The sequence below is a fragment of the Myodes glareolus genome, chromosome 2 (assembly GCF_982192425.1).
Source record: "Myodes glareolus chromosome 2, mMyoGla1.1, whole genome shotgun sequence".
Classification (NCBI taxonomy): domain Eukaryota; kingdom Metazoa; phylum Chordata; class Mammalia; order Rodentia; family Cricetidae; genus Myodes; species Myodes glareolus.
Window position 1 is genome coordinate 106,269,895 of NC_142027.1, and position 17,657 is coordinate 106,287,551.

General features: G+C 50.8%; 1 protein-coding gene across 1 annotated transcript in view; it reads right to left on the minus strand.

Moving 5' to 3' along the window:
- Positions 1-9,380: 9,380 nt before the first annotated feature.
- Fam20c (FAM20C golgi associated secretory pathway kinase) overlaps positions 9,381-17,657 on the minus strand; it is a 53,967-nt gene continuing 45,690 nt past the window's right edge. The window contains exons 6-10 of the mRNA XM_087903358.1: positions 13,208-13,388; positions 12,249-12,358; positions 12,033-12,114; positions 11,442-11,501; positions 9,381-10,304 (exon numbers count right to left, since the gene is read on the minus strand). Of these exons, the coding sequence (XP_087759484.1) occupies positions 10,055-10,304; positions 11,442-11,501; positions 12,033-12,114; positions 12,249-12,358; positions 13,208-13,388 (683 nt within the window). The 3' untranslated portion in view covers positions 9,381-10,054. The remainder of the gene's footprint in view (positions 10,305-11,441; positions 11,502-12,032; positions 12,115-12,248; positions 12,359-13,207; positions 13,389-17,657) is intronic.

Genomic DNA, 17,657 nt, shown 5'->3' on the forward strand with positions numbered 1-17,657 from the left:
GTTGGAGGCCAGCCTGGGATACATGAGACCTTGTCTCAAAAAAAAAAAGGGGGGGGGGCTTAAAAGGAGCTGGAGAGATGGCTCAGCGGCTAAGAGCACTGGCTGCTCTTGCAGAGAACCTGAGTTCAGTTCCCAGTATCCAAATAGGAGCTCTCAGCTACCTGTAACTCCAGCCCTAGGGGATCTGATGCCCTCTTCTGCCATCCCTGGGTACTGCACACATGTGCTACACAGGCATTCATGCAGGCAAACACACATACACAGAATGCTTATAGGTATTGGAGATGTTTAAAAAGTTCAACACCTGCTTCAAATGGGAAATTAAGCAAGATTAATAGATGTCAATGTGTGTGTGTGTGTGTCTAGAGGAAGGTTGTGTATATCCACAGAGGAGGATATCAGATATAATGATCTGTCATTCTCTACCTTCCTTCCCTTGAGACAGGGTCTCTTGCTGAACGTGGAGGTACACTGGCCACCAGCGAGTCCCAGTGACCCTCCTGTCCCCATCCTTCACAGTACTGGGATTACACACATATATTAAGCCATTCCTGGTTTTTCGCATGGGTTCCAGGGATCCAAACTCAGATCCTCATGGTTGTACAGCCAGGGATCTTACTTTCTGAGCAATTTGCTGGTCCTTTTTGCATTTCTTTATTCTTTCTTTCTTTCTTTCTTTCTTTCTTTCTTTCTTTCTTCCTTCCTTTCTTTCTTTCTTGACATAGGGTCTTACAACGTAGCTCAGGCTGGGCTTAAACTTGAGATTCTCTCTGCCTATGCTTTTGGACCACAGGACTGTGGTTCCTCCACCCAGGGGTTCCTATGTGGCACTGAAAGTGTGGAAACAGCCTGGGTGAGTCCTCCCACTACCTCCACAGACTTGTGTTCTCCTGGAGGGTCTGTGGTGTAGGGAGCTGTATGAACAGAGACAGTGGGAAGTTGTACGGATTCTATGCACATGGGAAGGCAGAGCTGAGAGGCCATGGTGTAAAGGGAATTGAGGGTCAAAGGAGAGCCCTGAGCTGGGGCTGAACACTTGAAGGACAAAGGCCCTGCCATCATGGGAAGGAAGGAGCAGAGCAATACCTGTGGGAAGTCCAGTGCCTGGCCTCACAGACAAGGTCACATCTGAATCCTCCTCCTGTCACTAGATGGCTTGGATTGACCACCCTACCAGCACCTGTCCTGTCTCCTGCCTTGCCTGGGTATACAGGTATCCCCAGGGAGAGTCTTAACTAAGCTCACATCTTCCTTCCCTGTTTGTGAGTTTACACTTGCCAGAGGCCAAAGGGAAGCTGAGTGATACACACACACACCTTGATATTCCAGAACCATCCACTTATTTAGGCTCTTTTATCTCTGCAAGTGTCATGTGACATTTCTTGGGGAGATGTGAACAGGCTCACCCTAGACAGGGTGAGGACAGATCAAATAAAACATTCCGTCCAGGGTCCAGGTCTAGCTGAGCGAAGCAATGAGTTTATTGGGGTTCCTTACAAGCATGTGGCTCAAATGGGTTCAGAAAAGCTGCATCCTTGGAGTTTCCTGTGAGACTAGCCCAGGTTAACCCTGCTGGAGCAAATATTGCTGTTGTGTTACCCTGGGGAGGGGCCTCATGAGCCTGCAAGTTTGAGGAACTGCCTGAAACTTGTGAATTTGTTTATTTACCGAATCTCAATCTCCAGCAGGGAATGGTTCCATTCATAGGAAAGAGCTTACCCTTATTACGAAGCACTTCTGTGGACAAGACAGCATTTGTCTCAGTGATGCCCTGGCAGAGGTGCCAAAGACGACTGTGTAGTGTTTCAGACTTTCCGGGTGATTATAGGACCATGCACTTCATCTTGAATCCCTGTGCTTACACCTGCCGAGAGCAAAAATCCTGCCCCTGTTCTCAAACCCAGGTAGCATGGCATCTATATATCTTCTCATGGCCCCATGCAAACCTGCGTAGTCATGACCAACATAGGTTTTGTGACTCACAGCCTGTGGTGGTTTGGTTAGGAATATTCCCCATAGGCTCATATATTTGGATGTGTGGTCATTAGGGTGTGGTACTACTTGATAGGGATTGGAGGTGTGGCTTTGTTGGAGTAGGTGTGAACTTCTTGGAGGAAATGTGTCACTAGGGGTCAGCTTTGAGGCTTCAAATGCTCAAGCCAGGCCCACGGTGCTGTGGATCCAGATGTGGAACTCTTGGCTCCTTCTCCTGCATCATGACTGCCTGTGTTTCACCATATTTCCTGTTATGACAACAATGGACTAAACCTCTGAACTGTAAGCCAATTAAATGTTTTTCTTTATAAGAGTTGCCATGGTCATGGTGCCTCTTACAGCAATAGAAACTCTGACTAAGACATGACCCAAGTTCTGGGTCCATGTGTTCCTGGATCATATGTGAAACCATACTATCACATCACCAGTCTTTAAAACAACACCCACACATATGATCATGAGAACAAGGGACAGAAGAGACCCTTGGTCCATTCTGCTAAATGTAGATAACATTGGCTGTGAATCTTTTTTTCATTTGTTTGATTTTATATTTTTTTGAGAGTTTCATGTATTCCAGGTTGACCTTGAATCCACTACATAGCCAAAGATGGCCTTGAATTTTTTAATAAGGTTTTTTAAAAAAAGATTTATTTTTATTTATGTGTATGTGTGTGAGTGCATATATGTGCATGTGTGTATGTAAGTGCATATATGTGCTTGAGTATACAGTGCCAGAGGTGTTCAAAATCCCTGTAGTTAGAGCTGCAGGTGGTTGTGAGCTACCTGATGTGAGTGCTGGGAACGGAACTCAAGCCCTCTGCCAGGGAGATGACTACTGGGAAGTATCTCCAGCCTTGCTTTTGTTTGTTTAGTGTGTTTTGTTTTGAAGGTAAAATCCTGTATAGCCCAGGCTGGCTTTGAACTCATTATGTAGTGGGAAGCCTTGGTTTTCACCCCAAGCACTGCATAAGTCAGGGATGGGGATACACATCTGTGTCCCCAGCATTACAGAGATGGAAGAGGAGGATCAGGAGTTCAATGTTCATCCTCAGCTATCAATATACAGGGGGTTTGAGCCAGGCTGGGCTGTAAGAAAGCAGAACAACAGAGGGTACTTGCAAGGTCTTCCAGGCCTCCTATCCTCGGCCCTTGAGTACCAAAGGCCTAGAGATTGTACAGGCAGAGCCAGGAGCTCACAGTTCCAAGTCCCCAGAACCAGGGTCGTATTGCTCCTGGCTTTAGAAGCCACACGACTATGCCTCCAGGTTCTCAAGTTGGAGGCTTATTGCTCTGAGACTTAACCACTAGTGACCCTGACACTTGGCAGTTATTGCAATCCTCAGCTTCCAGAAGCAGTGAATGGCAGCAGCAGGCAGTAGCCTCACGACTTAGTCATGGTAGTGCTAGTGCCACAGCCTTGATGTGCTGGGACCCTCAGCTCTACAGCAGCCAGGGTCCAGCTCTCAAGGCCTAGGTTGAAACCTTTGGCCTCTGGATCCTGACAGATCCTTGGCTCTCTCTCAACCACTGTGGTTCACAGTTTGTAGTCTCTGGCTATGCCCAATCCTCCATCCTTGGCCTCTCTGCCCTCTTTATTTATGTTCCCTCTCATTGTTTTCATTGATCTCTGCTTCCTGGCATTGCTTCCCTTCTGGGACTCTTCAGCTGCCTCCATCTCTACCACTGAACCATCATCCCATCATCCCCAACATCATCATCATCACCACCATCATCATCATCACCATCATCATCATCATCAACAACAACAGAGCAGTGGTTCTCAACCTTCCTAATACTGCAACCTTTTAATACAGTTCCTCATCATGCTGTGGTGACCCTCATTCATTCATTTTCATTTATGTCCCCTCAATGCTTAAGTGTGCATAAGCAGCCCATTTACGGTGGTTCTCAAGTTGTTCCTATCCTGGGCAGTCATACCCAAGGTTCCACAGTCTTCCTTTATGCTGTCTAGCTAGCATTTTTTGGGGCCTTCCTCTTTGCCTCTTTATGGTGATCCACCAATCATAAATTTATATCATTGCTACTTCAAAACTGCAATTTTCCTACTGCTATGAATCATAATATAAATATCTGGCATGCAGCATATCTGAAATCCCACCCTTGTGAAAGGGCTGTTCAACCCCAAAGGGACTGCGACCCACAGGTTGAGAACTGCCACAGCTAGGACAGTGTCTTCTGAAGCCAGAGTTGTGCAGCAAGCATCTGTGGTTGCTGTGCAGCTTCCTCAAAGTATCTGCTGGGTGCTCAAGCCAGCTGGATGTCCTTGAGGGCCATCTGGCTGACTGTTGGATGACTGACCTCTCCTCAGTACATCCAGGCCTTGGGATGGGTGTGGGAGCAGTCAACCGAGCTGTCAGGTTGCCCCAGAGCCTAGCAGTTCAGTTTACTTAAAGGAACGGTGTACCCGAGGCTTCGTTCACATTCGTGGAGATTTGACAGCGTGCAGCTACTGTCTCTGGGTTCTTGCGGTCTCTCTCACCCACTGACTCAGGTGAAAATTGGTGAGGGTGTGAGAAAAGGGTTTAGAAGGCAGTAGTGGACTAATGGTGGCACATGATTTCTTGCCTGCCATTGTTGCAAGCTTTTCAAACAGTTGTGGGTCAGCCATGCTTTTTACTTCCAGAAAGTGTACCAGCACACTGACTTTCAGTGGATTAATATCCAAAGGCCGGAAAAAACCCAGTATAGTGTGGGCACATCTTTAATACAATTTTAGCTTCTTTGTCTTCCATATTGGATAGTTTACATTCTGCCTGGGTACTTTATACTGCTTGGAAGTGAGGCTAATTCTATCCACAGATAGAATGTGGAAGGAGGGGAATGGAGGAGGATTTCAGGAGACAAACAGTGACGCTGAAAGTGCATATGCACACACATACACTCAAGAGCGCACATGTATGCACACATACACTCAAGAGTGCACATGCACACACATACACTCAAGAGTGCAAGTGTATGCACATACACTCAAGGACACTGGCCTACAGTTTCTTTCCCTTGGCTCTTTGGGACCCTTGCCACATCTTGAGTCTCTGGACATCATTTTATCTCTCTATCTATCTATCTGTCTGTCTATCTATCTATCTATCTATCTATCTATCTATCTATCTATCTATCTATCTATGTGTTTTTGAGACAGGATTTCTCTGTAACTTTCGAGCCTGTCCTGGAACTAGCTCTTGTTGACCAGGCTGGCTTCAAACTCATAGAGATCCGCCTGCCTCTGCCTCCTGAGTGCTGGATTAAAGGCATGAGCCACCACCACCTGACTTATTTTTATTTTTAATGTATCTGAGTGTTTTGCCTACATGTATATATGTGCACCATATGCATGCCTGGTTCCCCTAGAGGCTATGAGAGGGCATTGAATCCTTTGGAAATACAGTTAGCGATGGTTGTGAGCCATCATGTGCATGCCTGAAACTAATCCAGGTCCTTTGCCAGAGCCATCACTAAAGCCCCATTACATATTTTTAAGATTTGTTTTATTATGTGTGTGCATGCACAGGAGGAGGCCTGGTGCCAACCTCAGGAATGCCATCCACCTATCTCTCATTGGCCTGGCGCTCACTAATGAGGCAGACTGAAAAGCCTTCCCTCTGCCTCCTCAGTGCTGGGATTACACAGGGTCTCCTTGCTGTGATAACTGTGGATTTTGAGGACACTGTCCTGGCTTTAAGAGCTGGGTCCTCACAGAAAAGCACAATGAAATTTGAACCCAGTGCAACAGAGAGACACCCAGGACACACAGTCACTTAACAGTGGACACCAGAGAGGCCACAGCCAGAAACGTCCCAAAGCAGACAAAGTGGTCAATCCTGTCTATCTGTTGGTTTCAGACTCATAATTTCTAAAAGGTGAGAGAACACATTTCTGTTTTTCCAAGCTTCCAAGGTTGCGATCCTTTGTCCTAGGTGGGACCGACCTTGGGGCACTGAGAAACCACTGCTGGAGTCTACTGCAAAACAGCTATGTTTGGGTTGTTGCATGGACCTGTGCAGTAGCTCGTGGCAGTGGAAATAGTGAAGATGCAGAAATGCAGCCAGATGACCATCAGGTGAATGTGAGCCATTGCAAACTGATGGAGAAGCCTTTCGTTTATGTAAAACAGGGGTGCTCAACCTTCCTCATGCAGCCACCCTTTAATACTGCTCCTCGTGTTGCAGTGACCCCTCCGACTTGAAAATTATTTTTGTTGTCACTTCATAACTGTAATTTTGCTATTGCTAGGAATCATAATGTAAATATCTGTCATGCAACCCCCAAATAGGGTTGAGAACCATGGCATGGCATAGTAGTTATTTACCATTTTAACAAACTGCAACTTTCCTGGCTTTAGTTAACAAGTGCTTACTTCTTTATTTAGCATGTGTTTGATATATGTGCATGTGTATGTGGCTTACATGTGTGAACATGTGCATGACTACAAGGCTGTGTGTGTGCACACATGCACGTGCATGTGCGCATATGGAGGCAATGTCAGAATCAGGTGCCTTCCTCATTTGTAAGATGCTCACTAACTGAGCTCACTGATTGGCTAGCCTGTCTTGGCAGTGACCTTCCGGGATTTGCCTGTTCACCCCTTTCCAATGTTTGCTGTATAGACATATGCCACGGCACCTAGCTTTTCACATGGGTGCTAAAGATGTGAACCCAGGTCCTCATGCTTGCATGACATGACTGTTATGACCTGAGCCATCTTTCCAGACCCACATGGAACCTGTAGGTCAGGACTCCTCAGCCATCATGCCCTTCTGCTGCATGGAGATAGCGTCCCACAGAAGAGATCAAATGTACAGAGGCCTAAGCATCTTGTGACCTTTGTGGCTGCCATGGAGCTCACCAGCACATCCTCCTGTGGGCCCACAGTTCTTTGGATTGGGGTAAAAGGCAGGTGTGAGTTTCAGGAGTTCAGGCTCTTTGTACCCACAAGAGGGACTGTGGGGGCCGAGGATGATGGGCCAGGAGGCTGAACAAAAAAGCAGGTGTGGCCAACCTACCTCCTGTGGGTGCAGGCTGAGGGGAGGCGCCATGAAACCCAGCGAATGAAGAGGCCAGAGAAGAGCAGGAGAAGGGCTGCCAAGCTGCGGAACATCTGTGCTTGACCCTAGGCCACCGCCTGGGTTTTGCACCAGCCTGAGTATCCATGCTATCCTGGAGTGGGTATGGCAGGTGCTAGTGGGCAGAAGACTGAGTTCATGCCCTCTCACTGACCTCTTAACCCTCTCACAGGGAGGGAAGGCATAGCACTCTCAGTGGGCACCAAGGCTCTGGACACCCTCCGTCTTTGCTCAACATCTGGTCCTACCATTCGCACCAAAATCACTCTCTGTTCTCTCCTTCCACCATGTAGGTCTTGGGGACTGGACTCAGGTCATCAGCCATGGTGGCAAGTACCTTTACTCAGTGAGTCAGCTCATTGGATCTGTTTTATTTTTGAGATGGGGGTCTCACTCTAGCCTGTGCTGGCCTGGAACTCCCAGCCATCTTCCTGCCTCAGCATTCCAAGTGCTGGGATGACCAGCATGAGTTGCCATATCTGACTTGACCTCATTTTATAAGGGTCTGCGGCACTGGATTAGGGTCATATGTATGTACTCGCTTACCCTTTGCTTACCCTTTACTGAGATGCTGCCGCCAGTCACACTAGGATCTGGACATCAACCTGTGCACATCAGGGATGTGCCTGATACCTTCGTTCCTTATGAGATGTCTGTCCACTTGCAATTCTCATAGGTCTAGTGACTTGGTCACACCTTACCTCTGTCACTTCTGTAACCCAGTGATAAAGACAGGCTTTCCAGTCTGGCCTCCCACTGGGCCCCAAACGCTTGTTAATAGTAGAGAGTCATGGAAGAATTGAGGTAATGGTGATGAGATGCCCTGTGACCCCTGTGGTCACGAACAACACTTATACCCTGCCTATTATAAGTCTGCATTGGAGTTGGCACACTGTGCAAGGGTATCCCCGGGACTCACAGGCCAGGCAGTGTAACCACATGAGTGAACTCCAGGTTCAGCGAGAGAACCTGTCCTGAAAAATAAGATAGAAGGTGGTAGAGGAAGAAAGGTGACATCAACCTCTGCCCCACCCCACCCCTGCGCATGTACTTATACACACACACACACACACACACACACACACACACACACCCCGAACTACACAGACGCAGATATGTATTTACACAATTAGCTGGCCTTGTACTATTACATATGAGAACATCAGGGCTTTAACTGTTGGGTTCTAGTGCCACTGTGAATTACTATTGAAGTCCCTCCCCTTTCTCTCTCTCTCTCTCTCTCTCTCTCTCTCTCTCTCTCTCTCTCTCTCTCTATCACACACACACACACACACACACACACACACACACACACACACACACACACTGGGGGAGTAACTTGTGAACAGGCCACAAGATGACAGCTGGGAATGCCTGGAATAGGGGCAGGGCATGTTTTTTGACATTCTTGTGGACTCCGGAGTGCACAGGTCCATAGAGGGTCCTCGCCACTGTCCTCTCCTGGACTCTGCTTCCTGCAGGAGGTCCAGTCCCTGCCCAGCACAGCAGCAGCTTACTGGAAGGAGACAGACCCTTCCATCAGAGGAGGGGAGTCTGTGGTGGTTTGAAAGAAAAGAACCCCCGAAGGGAGTGGCACTATTAGAGGTATGACTTAATTGGAATGGGTGTGGCTTTGGCGGAGAAGGGTGTCATTGTGGAGGCGGGATTGGAGGCCTCCTATATGCTCAAGCCACACCCAGTGTCTCAGTTCACTTCCTGTTGCCTGCAGATCAAGATATAAAACTTCCAGCTCCTTCTCCAGCACTATGTCTGCCTGCATGCTGCCATGTCCCACTATGATGAGAGTGGACTGAACCTCTGAAAATGTAAACGACCTCAATGAAATGTTTTTTCTTTGTAAGAGTTGCTGTGGTCATAGTGTCTCTTCATAGCAATAGAAACCGTATCTGAGCCCTGGTGCCAACACTGTAATAGCTTGCAGCTCTCACTGGGTCCCTGGACAAGTCTTTCTGACTCCTGCTCAGTTGTATCATGACCCTATGTAGGGCTGCGTGGATGCTACCTTTGGGGGACCTCCTGTGGCTCAGAGCCCCAAGCTTTGCAGGAGTGAGGCAGGAAATAGCTGACTTCATGTCACCTCCTTCTCCCCATCCCTTTGGAGCATAGGCCTTTCCTAGCCTGCATATGTACTGGGGGGTGGGCAGGTAGCTCCCTTCATAGACCTATTAGGCTGAAGACCCGGGTCACACAGACACCATAAGAGCAGAGCTTGGCCATGCTGTTGGGCTGTCTAGGAGGGCAGCTGAACCAAGGAGTGAGGCCCCACCCCATCGAGCCACGGCACACACTTGCTGTACCTTTATTGCACTGTCACCTCACTGCAAACTACTCCACAAAAATGTCCCAAGGTTAGCCTGCTGCCCTGGGGCCATGGGCCCTGCTTAGTGCCTTGGCACCCACTGTTCAGAGCTCGACCGAGGCAGGCAGTGTCCACCGCCAACGAGTAAGGCCTGGCTACTGTGCAGCAGCGGACAAGTGGATAGCTGGTCATTTGTGTCCAAAACCCCATTCTTGGGCACTCATCTGCCCACACACAGGCCATGATGTCCATCCAAGTCTCCCCTCCCTAGAACTCTGCAGCCTCTGAGGGAGGAGGCCCCGGGAAGGGAGAGCAGAAAGTGGATTGTCATTGAGGGCCAGAGTGTGATCGCGTCACTGAAGGCCCTCAAAATGGTCCAGAGGCGATCTCTGATCTGCTGGGTGGATCTCCATCGCCGGGAGTGTGAGCCTTTTGTTAAGTACAAAATAGTGAGTCAAGGTTCCTCTGCTGCATGTCCAGAGTGCTTTGTCTGGTCTCTGCTGGATCCAGAGGCCCACACATCCCTATCAGAGCCATGAGGGAGACCCCATGCTCCCTTGCCGCAGGTCAGCCGAAGGGGATGACCCGTCCCATCTGAATTCACTGAATTCACAGGTGGCTAGGCTCTGTGCTCCTTCTTCACGGGCAGTGCGGGTCACTACCTCTCGGTAGCGGCTCTGTGCTCAGTGGCTAGGTCGTCCTCCACCACACTGCTCAACCCGTCCTTCTCCACGCAGTCTCGCACGGCCTGCAGCACTATGCGCAGCCGCCGGTCCAGGGCCTCCAGGTGCAGCTGGTAAAGCACAGGAGCCACCTTGTCACGCTGCAGGGACTCGGCCATCAGCAGGCTCAGTTTGTGCTCCTCCTTAGCCAGCAGCTGCAGCCTCAGGTAGGTGGATCTCCGGATCCTGCAGGGAGAGTGGGGTGTCACCACTGTGAAGGAAGTAGGGTGAGGGCTCTCGCGGGGTGGCATCTGGAGATAGATAGATAGAGAGAGACAGAGACAGAGACACACAGAGAGAGACAGGGACATAGATAGACACACAGATAGAGACATGAAGACAAAAGACAGAGACATGTAGAGAGACAGAGACATGTAGAGAGAAAGACATAGAGCTCAGAGACAGAGATAAAGACATAGAAAAGTTGGGGCATGGGTAACTGAGGTAGAGAGACATGGACAGAGCCAGAGAGGTGAATAGAGGGAGACAGACAGACAGACAAGGAGGCCTGAGACCCCAGACCTCATGGGTCTAAGTTATATGGAAATGGGTCGTTCTAGATCAGTGGTTCTCAACCTCCCTGATGCTGTGACCCTTTAATACAATTTCTCACGTTGTGGTGACCCCCCCAAAATACAATTATTTTCATTGCTATTTCATAACAGAATCTTGCTACTGTTACAAATTGTAACGTAAATATCTGATATGCAGGATAGCTGATATGTGACCTCCGTGAAAAGGTAGTTTGACACCCAAAGGGGTCATGACCCACTGGTTGAGAACTGCTGTTCTAGACATTGATACAGTCCTGTGCAGAGGGGAAGGTGACAGGACAGGCACCCCAAATCCTGAAGACAGACCCAAGACTGAGCTAACTGCTCACCAGGGAGACTGTCCCTCCTCAACTAGACAGTGACCCTGACTGGGTACAGTCTGTATCTTCCGAGGGATATAAGTAATCTGTTCTGGGAGCCTATGTCCAGTCACCGGTGTGTGTGTGTGTGTGTGTGTGTGTGTGTGTGTGTGTGTGTGTGTGTTTGAGAGGCTGTGCAAAGTGGGCAGGGTGAATTTAGCAGCAATGAGCAGGGCAGAAGGACCCTTTGTCTGCACTTTCAAGAACCCTTCTAGGTGGGAGGTACCCAGGTGAGGCTTAGGGGAGAGGGGTCAGCAGGAGTCAAGGGCAGTGAGGTGGGATGGGCTTGGTCTGTGGATGCCTGCCCACTGGTGCTACAATGGGTGGGGCAGGCTCTGTCCCCTGCCTCTCAGGTAGTGATGGTGGCAGCTGAGCAGGAGGAAGAGGTCCAGCCAGGCAGGGGTTCCTACCTGCAGCACTGATGAAGAGGAGCTAGAATGGAGAGCTCATCGTGTGAGTATTTCCCAAACCTGTGGGAAGAGGGTAGCGTGATCAGAGCCCTAGGAGCTGGAAAGCCAGGCATGACACAGGGGCCCAAGCCTGCAGGGTCCCACATTTCAGGACCATTTTGCCATAGTACCATGGCAACGTCGTGAAGATCATCAATGTCAATCCTGACCCTGGCCAAGTCCAACATTGGCAATATTGTTTTTGCTTTGTTTTTTATAATTGGGGTTTGTAGTCTACCTTGTTAAGCAGAGGGTAATGACCTATCCCAGGCAGACTTGACTGCTTTATTGGCCCTTCTTGTCAAGTCACAGACTCTCTGGCCTCAGTTTCCCCAGGGTAACAGGAAGGTGTGATAGGAAGCACTCATATGGCCACTACCATAAATCTGGCACCCCGTGGGAGTTTTCCTTGCCAATGCACACCCTGATGTGTCCTAGACCCAGCCTCTCAGGCGATTCCCCTGCCCCAGAGATGATTCTCAGGCTAGGCTGGTTTCCCATGGATGAGGGATGGCTGGCTTCCCAGGGTCTTCAAGGGCGCAGAAGACCCACCCGCGCCCGTTGTCCAAATGTATGATGAAGGTCTCATTCCCGAACTTCTCAAAGGTCTCATAGTGATGTCGGTCCATGTTTCCTGCAGGGAGAAGCACGTACAACTGCTCAGAGGCCTCTGCCCCTCCTGAGCTGTGGGTCACCAGGTGGTGACCCTAAACACCAGTCAAAGGTGTCTAGGCGTTCCTGGCAGCCAGAGCGCCCTGCAGGACGTACCCATGAGGAAATCAAAGACAGTCATGTCCATGATGTCCAGGATTCGGTGGCCGCTGTCGTAGGGTGGCGTCTGCTTCACCTCCTCACAGTAATCGGGGTCCACTTCCCATCTGTGGTGGGAGAGGGGGGGTATAATGAGACCAAGGTTGAGGGTCTCTCCTCTGAGTGAAGAGGGAGGTCCGGGCCAGATGCTTGGCACCTTCCGGCTCGGCAGAGCCTGGGTCAGTAGGTTCACACTTCGTAAGGAGGGTTCACAGTGGGGATGGAGTGTTTGCAGGGACACATCTTGAGCAGGGGTCTGGGAGATGATGAAGTCATCCTTCCTGCCCTAGCTGGGACCAGGGCTGAAGGCACTGTCAGCTGATGCCATGCTTTTTATTAGTACCTGGCAGGCAGAGGGTGGGGTGGGGTGGGGGAGATTGTGTTCTGAGAGACCCCAGTGGCAGGTCAGCACCTCTCCTAGCTCTGTGTGGTTGATAGGATCAATTTGACTGCATTTAGCATCCCCATGGAAACACGTGTACCTCTGGGTGTGTCTGTGAGGGTGTTTCCAGGGAGTTTTAACTGAAGCAAAGACCCGCTCTGAGTGTGTGTGGGCGTCACCATTCCCTAGGCTGGGGTCCTAGGCTGAATAAAACAGAGAAAGCGAGCTCAGCATCCACATCCTCATCTCTCTCTGCTTCCTGACGGTGACCAGCTACCTCAGGCTTCTGCCACCATGCCTCCCTCATGATGACGGACTGCTCCCTCAAACTGGGGGCCCAAACCATCACTGTCAGCAACGAGTAACCAAGATACATGGCTGCTACTTTCACAGCGGCACAAGCGGAGCTGCCTTCGCACTACCCTTGCGGCCCCTGTTGACCCTGAGCTACCGACTCTCCCCTCCAGGCCCTGTGTCCTTGGCTGTGCAGTGGGCAGAAGCCGGCCCATTAAGTCCCCGGGGGTGCCTGACTCACTCGGCCTTCTTTCGCTTGTGGTAGGAACGGCGCCAGGGGTTCCGCCACGTCTTCCTCTTGGCCAGCGACAGGTCAGGCAGAAAGGCCGCCAGGGAGCCTTCGATCTGGTCGGGTCTCCCGCACAGGGCATGCTCCGTGGAACAGTAGTAGGAACATTCCCCATAGAAGCAGATGTTATTGGCTGAAGAAGAGGAGATCCAGTCAGTCAGTGGCCACCACTCCTAGAAGCGCCCACAGTGCTGCCCCAGAGGCATCTTTGTCCTCACAGCCAGGACTTGTCACACAGTGGCCGCCATCACCCCTGGATCCCATACCCCGGAACACCCTCAGAGCAGCCACAGGGAATCAAAGTCAGACCCTTGCCAGAGCTACTTGCTGCTCACACGCCAATCCCCTCAGGTCCACTCAGGCTCCTGAGAGTAGAGAAAATGCCAATCAGACACCCGAGGGAGTCTAGTATTTACCTGCAAAGAACACTTACCATGAAAGGAACCCCTTACTCGGGCAAGACACGAGCAGATCAGGTTCCAAAGAAAGACAAATGAAGTACGGACAGGCAGAAATCAATGGCAAAGGCTGCCACAACTAGGAGGACCTGAGTTCCAGCCCTAGCACCCATGTAAAAACCCGGGGACGATAGAGCATGCTCATGATCCCAGAGCTGGGGAGGCCAAACCAGAGGACCCCGTGGCTCTCTGCCAGCCAACCTGGCCTACTTGGTGAGTTCCAGGTAAAGGTGAAGGAAAATAAAAAGAAGGAGCTTGATGGTGACCGACGAAGGCTCCTAAAGCTGACCTCTGTCTCCACATGCAGATGAACATGCACACACACACACGCGCGCACACACACATACACACGCATGCACACACACATGCATACACACGCATACACACATGCACACATACACACGCATGCGCACACACAGTCATAAAGCTCATGGGAAGACATCCAGTTAGCTCCTTTGTCTGGGAGACTCACACCAAACCCACTGTGAGAGCCAGCTCACACCCTCTTGGACGGTTGTGACCAAAGGGCCATATGGTGACATGTGTGAAGGAGGTAAAGAGCCCTGGGATCCCAGCAGGGTCATCAAATGATGAAGACGCTTGGAAGACAGCCTAGTGGCTGTCAGAGGGGTTCACATGCGATCGGCTCTGACCCAGCTGCTCCAGCTGGGGTTCCCAGCATGCGAGGCATATGGAAACATTTCCATTCTCAAGCCTGTGTGGCTCACACAGGGAAGAAGACGCCCAGACACCGCCGGCCAACACTGGAGAAAGGAAACAGTTGGCTTTCCTTTTCTGCTTTTGAGACAGGGCTTCATGTAGCCAAGGCTGCCCTCGAATTTACGATGGAGCAGATGAACCTGGACTTGTATGTGTGCGCACACGCATGTAAGTATATACACGTGTGCAGCCCAGAGGACGACTTCAGGTGCCATTTCTCAGAACACTGTCCACCTTGTTTGGGCGATGGGGTCTCTCCCTCCCCTGATACTTGCCAAGCAGTCTAGGCTGACTGCCAAGCAGGCTAGCCTGACTGGCCAGCAAGTACCGGGGAAGCCCCCTGTCTCCACATCCTTAGGACTGGTATTGCAAGTGTAACCCCACAGTTAGCTTTTATTTATATCTATTTACTCATTCCTTTATTCATTTAAGTAGTATTTATTTTAAGCATGGAGTCTGGGGGTTGAGCTAGGGTACTTGGGCTTGCAAGGCAAGTGCTTTAGGCTGAGCTCTCTCCCCAGCCTCTGACCTTGAACGTCCACTCCTCCTGCTTCCGGTTCCTAAGTGCTGGGCTGCCAGTATGCATCACTACACCTTGTTTCTGTGGCACAGGGAACGGAACTCAGGGCTTCATCAGTGCCAGGTAAGCAGTCGACCAACTCAGCCACCTCCCTGACGACTGTGGATGTTTGGAACCCCAGTGCTGGGGATGTTTGGACAGGGAGATCCCTGGAACTTACTCGGCACACCGTCCAGCCCCATCGGGGATCTCCAGGTTCCATGAGAGACATGGGTAGATAGACATCGAGGAAGACGCCTGATGTCAACTTCCGGAGCACACACTGTGGGAGTCTGAATGTCTGTGGCCCCATAAGTTCAGAGGGAGTGGCACTATTAGGAGGCGTGGTCTTGCTGGAGGAAGTGTGGCTTTGTTGGAGGGGACTGTATGGCACGTGCCTTTAATCCAGACCTGGAGACTGGAGGGCACACCTTCTGTAAGAAGTGTGTCACTATGGGGGTGGGCTTTGAGGTCTTTTTCTCAAGCTTCCCTCTGTGTGCCAGTCAGTGAACTTCCTGTTACCTGCAAGGACCTACAAGCACTCCCAGCTCCAGCACCACGTCTGCCTGCACGCTGCCGTGCTCCCCTTCATGATCATAATGGACTGAACCTCTGAAACTGTGAGTCACCCTAATTAAATGTTTTCTCTATAAGAAATGCTGTAGTCATGGTGTTTCTTCACAGCAATAAGAACCGAACTAAGACACACATACACGTGCATGTATGCGTGCGGGGGTGGGAGGACAACCCATAAAACTGACTCTGCAAAGCCACCTAGGCCATACAGCCATCAGTCGGGATGGAGGCTGGAGAATTGCCAGGACCAGGTCTGGAAGGGGCAGGGGTAGGAGGGAGTATGTGTTATCTATGATTCCTGACACACCCGTGGGCACACAAGTCCTGGCTGGCCTGGCTCACTGCCTTTCCTCTCCCCTTCCCTTCTTGGCCTCATCACCCCTCCCTAGTCAGTGCTGAGTAATTAAGGTGGAAAGGATCAAAAGGAGGCTAGCCTACTGCAGCTCCAGGTGCTGATGCAGTTCAGCCAGCTGCCCGCAACTGAGCCACCCCCCACCCCAGCCTAGGGCAGAGAAGCAGTGGAAGGCAGGCAAAAGAACCGTCTCCAGGAGAGAAAGTTCTATCCCGTCTCTTGTTGGCCAGAACCATGAAATTGGATGCCTCTGTTAGCCCGCCGGCCCTACCTAAGCTGGGCTCAGAGCCTATCGTGTTGAAAGAAGAAAGGAAGCCTGCTTCTGCTCCCTACAACCTGGTGTCACAGAGGCACGGATGACTTGCAGAAACCAACGGCGTAGGCACAGATAGCCAGGGTGTGTGAGACATGTCAGGAGAAACGGGGACAGCAAAGAAATGTGTTCCTTAGAGCTGGGGGCTTCAGAGGCCCAGCTGTGCCTCTCAGCTGTGTGGTGCTGGGGCCCTCAACTCTGCCCTCTCTGAACCCCCAGGAGCTACCCCACACCCAGGATGGAGCTTTCGCAGGCCTGCCCCACCTGGAAGGGAGGGGCACGCGCCTCCTGACTGACCCAGAGCAGAGCTGCTCCAAAGTATAAGGGTGTCTGTCTGCAGTGATCAAAGACTTCCCCGCTGTACTTAGCTCTCAGCAGCAGCAATGGCAATTTTGGCAGCGGAAGGATCTAGAAGCGCAAGCAAAGCAGAAACAGCAAACCCAAACAGACCTGGCTTTTCTAAAGGAAGATCAAAGCTGCCTCCAAGACCCTGCCTGTGCTTCAGCGGAAACCAGACATCTGGAACGTTCTCAGAAGAAATCTGGCTGATGGGGCAGAATGCGGTCTGGCAGGGACAGCTAGGTGGAGGTGGCGGTGTTTTAGAGTGGCCGGTGACACCCAGCTCTGCAGAATGTCAAGAGTGAAGCATTCAGGCCGGATGAACCACCTTGGCGGCCCCTGACATAGCCAGGAAAGATTCTTGGGGTTCATGCGGCGGGGGGGGGGGGGGCAACCAACAACTTGCAACTGATTGGCAAGCCTCCCTATGAGTTGCAAACCGGGAGCTGTGGGCCAGCTGATGGGAGCAGCACCTGCAGGGGGATATAGGGAGGAGACATGTGACAGCTGGGGCTCACCAATAGACCCAGTGTGGGAAGCTGCAAGCAGGGCCATCAGCTAAGGTCCCCTGCTGAGGACGGGAGGGAGCTCCACACCAACAAAGATGCATCCAGTCTGCTCAGATGAGTATTTAGTTCAGTCTTTTGTTTATTAAAAGCAAACAGGGCCCCAGGAAGAGCTCAGCTGGAAAGTGCTTGCTGAATGAGGACCTGAGCGAGATTCTCAGAACCCACATTGAAAAAAAGAAAAAAGAAAGAAAGAAAGAAAGAGAGAAAGAAAGAAAGAAAGAAAGAAAGAAAGAAACCTGGGTGTGGTAGGTGTGTACTGCTCCAGCACTGGGTAATAGAGACAGAAGGCTCCCTGGGCTTACTCAGTGAGCTCCAGGTCCAGGAGAGACAGACCCTGGATTCAAAACAAGGTTAAAGGTCTCTGAGGAATGGTAACCAAGGTTGGCTTCTGCACACAGATGCATAAGCACACACATGCAAACACCTCCCACATGCACTTACATACCTACAGACAAGCATACGTATACACAAAAGGTGACACCTCCATCACAGACCTATCTGGGGAAGCAGGAGAAG